This window comes from Solanum tuberosum, unplaced genomic scaffold (assembly GCF_000226075.1).
Source record: "Solanum tuberosum cultivar DM 1-3 516 R44 unplaced genomic scaffold, SolTub_3.0 scf00344, whole genome shotgun sequence".
In the NCBI taxonomy this organism is placed as follows: Eukaryota; Viridiplantae; Streptophyta; class Magnoliopsida; order Solanales; family Solanaceae; genus Solanum; species Solanum tuberosum.
Window position 1 is genome coordinate 231,738 of NW_006239273.1, and position 6,745 is coordinate 238,482.

General features: G+C 32.0%; 1 protein-coding gene across 1 annotated transcript in view; it reads left to right on the forward strand.

The window, feature by feature from the left end:
• Window positions 1-1,510, forward strand: part of LOC107063398 (uncharacterized) — a 3,709-nt gene extending 2,199 nt beyond the window's left edge. The window contains exon 3 of the mRNA XM_015315245.1: window positions 1,148-1,510. Within this exon, the coding sequence (XP_015170731.1) occupies window positions 1,148-1,271 (124 nt within the window). The 3' untranslated portion in view covers window positions 1,272-1,510. The remainder of the gene's footprint in view (window positions 1-1,147) is intronic.
• Window positions 1,511-6,745: the final 5,235 nt, after the last annotated feature.

Sequence of the window (6,745 nt, forward strand, 5' to 3'; positions counted from 1 at the left end):
AAAAGTTAATTGTTCCCACCCCCATATATCAAAATTATAAATTTTACACAACATTGCAAATTTGATAGAGCAGGGGTTTGGGTTCAATGACGATTTATATATAGCAAAATCAAAATTGGCTCGACAATATAAAATTGATCGGTATCAAACTAAAATATTTATTTCAAGTTTCACAACCCATTACCATCAAAACACTAATAACTAAAAAAAAATCAAAACAAAACATTAACCAGTTAAGGTTCATTTGACTCATATTTGAAAAACCCAAAAGAAAGGAAGGTGTTTAAATAGGGCTAAGAAGCTAAGAAAGATAAGTTTTGGGTTTAAAATTCATATCAGTGATGATAACAAGCGGGATGAAATCGTATTGGGTAATAACTTTGATTTAATTTGATATCCATGTCCCCACTCCTTCAGGAACATCCCAAATCATTGCTACTCCGTCGATTAACTTGTCTGTCGCAATAGTTTGTATTGTATATGTTATAATCAGAAGAAATAATTGAAAATGGAGTCATTCAGGTGAGGAAGAAGAGAAGAAAATAAAGAAAAAAATGGTGTCATTCAAGTGAGGAAGAAGAGAGAAGATATAGGTAAAAATGGTTGTGAAAAAAGTGAAAAAAAACAAGAGAGAAGATAGAGGCAAAATTGGTTAGGGAAAAAAAAGTAAAAAATTACACGTGTATGCTTGCATAGATCTGGCAAGCGCGTGCGCACAACGCTAGTATGCGTGACTGGTTTTGTACATAGAAGGTGGTATTAATTACACTTTTAACAAGAATAAGTGTGTAATAGGTCACCATGATAGTTTAAGGGTGTAACTGACTTTTCGAAATAAGTTCAGGGGTGAATTTATGCCTTTTCCCATAAAGTATTTGCTAAATTGCACATGTACATATATATATATATATATATATATATATATCTAAATCTAATACACACATAGGATACATTTTCTGCCTAGAGCATGTGATTCTTTCAATACCTAACTTCTAATAATGTGTTTCATGCATTTTTGATACTTTATATCTTCAAACATATGTTACATATCTGATGCTTTATATCAGTTGCTTCTATTGTTCTAAAATTTTGGTGTTGTTTTGTTTCCTGATTAATTTTTTTGAGTGTTAATTTTTTACTTTGGTAGGTTTGACATGACCAAAAATCAAATGTTGGTAGACTTTGCCTTCAAAACAAAAGTTTTGATGTGGAGTGGAGATGTGTTTGGTTCAGTTGTAGTTGGTGTCCTTGGCTATGTTGTTGTGAGGTAAACTGGTTGTGTCTCTCAGACACTACACTTGAACTTTTAGCCTTTGTGGATATCATGCCTTTAAGATTTCATTGTTAGCTCTTTTTTCTTCCTCTCATGGACTGGAGTTGAGGGGAGGTCTAGGCAGGGACAAAATCCTTAATTGTGCAAAATCTTGTCGTTGTCAATTAATTTAAAATGTGATGGAGTTAATTTTAACCTCATAATTAATTATCCTTCTCTTTTACCAGTGTGAGAAAAAAATATATACTTCAATCTTGGTTCAATTGAATATTTTTAAATCACTTTTCAATAAAGAAAAAATAAAACGATATATTTGATATGATTGAAGCTATTATTGATGTTGATGAATTGAAATATCCAATACAATTTAAGAAGCGTAAAGATAAGTTATTGAAGTTGTTGACGAATTCAGAAATACTTGAAGATGATGTGAAGAAGATGAATAAGGTGATTATAAAGAGCAAATATTTGTTGTAGAAGATGCATGCCAAATCTCTTATTAGTCAAGTACTTAAAATGTAACTACAGATGATTTTTATACAAATATTGATTGATATTTGTTAACCTTTTAAATAGTTACTAATCTTCTAATATAGTAATAGATAAAAATATAGTAATAGTTTTTAAAAATAAAATAAAACCTTCAGTGTGTATACTATGCTTTTATTTTCTTTTTGAAAGTGAGAATAGCCTTTTTGTTTCTGAATTAAAGGTGGACTTTGTAAGTTCAATATCTTTTTAGGAGATTTTAAAATAGAATTTGAAAATCATCAAAGAAAAAATTGCTCTTTTTTTTTTTTTTTTTTTGTGCAGAAACAACTAAAAAATGCGTCTTGTTTTCAAACACAAAAAAATGACATTTCAAACTCGTAAGGATAATTGGAGCTACTAAACTAACTAAAATTGTTCCTGCATAAAATATCACCAATTACTATCGTGTTTTGATTTATTGTATGAGAAACGAAATTGTGGCATAACTTTATAATATACCACTTGATTGATTTTATTTAACTCTATATTATTATTAATATACGTGCCCTAGGTAAGTTACTATGGAATCTAAGCAGAAAGAGGGATGTGTTATGGTTTTAATAGGTCCATATTTACTATGATAAAGGAAGCTCGTTGTGGGATAAGGAGCCCAAACCAGCCAGCGGGATTATAGATGTCTAAGCATGAAATATAAACTAAATCATAATGAAAGACAATAACTACAAAAAGACAAATATATATATATTGGTTTTTCGATTTTTATTTTTTTAAATCCGAAATAAAATAAAATAAAAAACAAAAAATCAATCCAAATTAAAAATTAGTTCGATTTAGTTTGATTTTTTTAATTTAATTTGAATAATGCACACCCCTAATACAAACTCAGCCTTATACAGTTGTAGAACTACTACTACATGAGATTAGTATTATCCATCAAGGCTTTTGGATACTATTTTAATTTGATTTAGCATTAAGAAATAATGTTGAATCTGTGCTTAATTAAGACTTAAACGTCATAAGTAGTTCACTCATTAGTTTATTATCATTATTAATAATGAAATAAATATCCTTTTTCTTTCCTCACGAGCTATATATCACAAGCAGGGGTGGACCTAGAGGTTGCCCTCGGCAAAAAATTATGTTGTATATTTAAGGTATTTTAAGAATTCTTATGTCTATATATTTATTTTGAACCTCCTAAATGTAGGATCAGAGGTTGACTTAATGGTTGAGGGAGTTTCAAGTTTGAATCTTAGGCACTACTCTTTTTTTTCCCGAACCCCCTTAATAGAAATTCTGAATCCGCCACTAATCACAAGTTGATGACAAAATTATTTGAACAAAAATTAATTAAATCAACTAAATTCCAATGATAATTGAAAGTAGCCCCTAATTAAATTATGTCGGTTCTATACTGGATTAAGTCCAAATGGAGCACTCAACTTCCTAAAACATATACACACGACACAATACATAGATTTTAGCTTAGCAAATTATTAATTACTCCTAATTAATATGTAGGGTGCTCATCACATGGATGGTTTGGAGGGTGGGCCAGGGATAATTCGGGATATATCCTACCTCAGTGTCTTTAGAATCAAATCTGTCATACGGGATTTACACAGTGGAAAATTTATCCAGTGCGCACAAAGTGTTCACCATAGAGTAGTGCTCATCTGAAGGACATGACAAAAATTATAGAGGCTACAGATTATTTAAGAATTTTCAAACAAAAAGAAGTTATTAATATGTATATGCAGTAATTAACTACATGGTTTAGATAGTACCTCCACAACTAATTAAAGTATTAAACGCTCTGTTTTAATTACACTATCATATCTAAAATTAAGTAAATGTCATGCTTACGTTTGTAAGACATAAGACATAAGTAGCCCAATTTTGTTTCTAAGAGGTAAGGTTAACTTGCTAAGCTAAAATCTACATTACTCTAGTCTATATAAAACTAATAATATAATTACTTCCTCCATTTTAAATGATCTTACGTGATTTCTAAAAATATTTGCCTCATACTATTATTTTTTTATTCATTTTTATTTGTCAGAAAATATAATTTTTTTTATGTTGTATCTAACATTACTTACTTATTCTGCAAATCGTTCCAAGACCTGGCTAAGACTACGTATTAATTAATATGAATATTGTAGTAAAATACTTATATTAATTATTGCGTTCAAAGTTCAAAGTAGATAAGTAAAAGTGAAAGGAGGGAGTATTTGTTATTGTAGATGGTCAAGACAAGATTATTTTTTTCCCATTTTACTTATATTAGTAATTGTTTTTGAAGATTACAAACGTCTCAATTGAGATGGAGATGATACATATGAAATATGTCACTCTCTTCATTCAAAAATTTATCAAGTTTGTCATCTCCATTTAATGTGTCATCATTACTCCATATGCCTGATTTTATATGACTTACTTTCCTTTTTATTCAATTTCAAAAATAATGAGACATTTCTATATTTAGTAATAATTTAATTACAAAATGCATATTTTATCCTTAATTAAAATGATTTCTAACCACACAAATATTTATGACTTATTTAGACCACAAGTTTTAAAATGCTTTTTTTTCTTTATTAAACTCCGTGTCAAGTCAACCAAATATATATAAATTAAGACGAATGAAATATATAATAAGTAAATAACAAAATCATAAATTTCTTGTTATCTCTTGTATCCAGGTTAGTCAGAAACAGAAAAAGATGAAATAGACAGAATGATTTTTAATCCGAGTCCACAGAAATCACTGTGTTTCCTTAAGAAATTTAATCCCCTCATTGTACCCGAGGTTGCAGATTAATTCCTCCCAAGATAAAACAGATTAACCTGTTAAAGAAGTAGCGGTACCTCAAACTTCAATAACTTCAGCAAACGCAAGAACAGCAACAAGAGCACACACAGACTCGGTCGATCGACAATTTTATTTATGTAAGAAAATGTATGCAGAGAAAAAAAAAATTCAGTGTTTGGAAAACAAAAACGACCTCTTATTTATAGCCATTAGCAGCAAGGAACGCGTCTGTTCAGACAAATCTGTTCAGACCCATTTTTTCCAGAACGTTGTGTCTTTTGGGGAAAAGTAACGACTTTTTTGGAAGGAACAAATCCTTTCAAACGAATTTACCGTTACGCGTGAATTTCAAATAATTCGTTGCAAAATTAATTCTGTTATTTAACTAACATTCTGAATTAATTTATAAAGAGAAAAGAAATGAATTAACAAGATTGATTAAATAAATTTTGTCCAAAAAATATTATCAATCAATCACTTGCCAAATTCAAATCCAAAGCCGAAGACGAGGCCGAGCGAGCGACGACGATGACGCGAGAAGGCACCTTCTTCTTAACTGATATATCGTGAGTTTACGGTATTTCTAATACATTTTCACTTTACGAGTTGTGTGTGTCTAGGGCCTTATTGTATTGGTTTTTATGTATTTTTATCATGTTTTTCAGGAAAGGTGTTCAGGCGCGGAAGTTTTGGAGACAACTGAAGGAATTTGCAGAAAAAAGGCATCCACGGAGTTGATCTACGGGACCGTAGGTCCATCCACGGTCCGTAGGTTATGACCGTAGATCAGCAGGCATGGTATTGAGGACAAATCAGGGAAATCTGACCAAGTGTGGAACCACGATGCTTATTGACGGTCCGTAGATTGATCTACGGACCGTACTAGTGATCCGTAGAGTGTTACTGCGAGGGTTCCAGTACTTGATTTTTGAAGATTCTAAGTGTGGAGCTACGGAGGGGATTGACGGACCGTAGATCGATCTACGGTCCGTACTGTTGGTCCGTCGTTTGCTTCAAAGAAGCTTATTTTTGGAAGCTGAAATATTTTCTAAGTCCTGACCAACGGAAGGGACTTACGGACCGTAGATCCATCGACGGTCCGTAACTCAGTCTCGTGGATTGAAGATGCGTACCTGTACAAAATTTTCCTTAATTCGTTTCCCTTTTTATTTAGGAGTTGTTTTCTATAAATAGGGCTTGTAAACCTCGTTTTTGGGGGTTAGACATTATTATTCTAGTTTTACCTTGTGACTTTGGAGATTAAGTTGAAACCCTAGCTATTATTGATTTTCTACATTCGTTTGAAGATTTTGGCTTTGCAACTCAAGTTGAAATTCTGGGTTTATTATTCGTTCTACGTAAGTTCATGATTTCTTCATCTACAATTATGAATTGTGTTCTTGCCAACATGAGTAACTAAATTCACAACTAGGGTTGTGGGAACCATGATCGATTAACAAAGTATGAATAGTAAATAAGCAATTCTTGACTAGTATTTTGCATGCATTGATAATTCTTTCGTTTAAAAGTCTTTTTAACGAGTGCACGCGCTAGAACTCGCCTTGTTGCTACTTGCCGGATCAAGGAGGTAATCAACAAGAAAAGAATTATCAACATAGATTTAGTGTGATACTATCTAATAGGCTAGTGTCGATTGGTGCGAAGTAATAACTAAGCCAAACATCGATTATGATGTCTAATATGAGGTAAAGGTAAGGGTAAGTAAATTATACACACGTAGCCGGACCAAGGTGCGGGGTGAAACACTCTAGATGCCGGACCAAGGATTTAGAGATACCTAACTTATCACTTTGCATGTAACACACTAGAAAAGGATTGCGATTACTCGGATTACTGCGTTATGAGCTTGTGGGGAACACGTATACCCTAGTTATTTCTCTTATCTTGATAACAACCAAAGTTGAGTTTGATTATTGATTACTTATTAAGTTCTTACTATTTGTTTTGCACAAACACCACCCCCCTTTAATTACCTGTTTCTGGAAATAATTTGACTAATTGAATATAATTGTTAGTTAAAGTAAAGTCTAAACCATTTTCCTCGTGGGATCGACCCCAACCTACAAGTTGGGTTCTTTACTTGATAACGATCGCTTATACTCTTTAGGGAGGTGTAATTTGAGCGTATAAAATTTTGGCGCCGC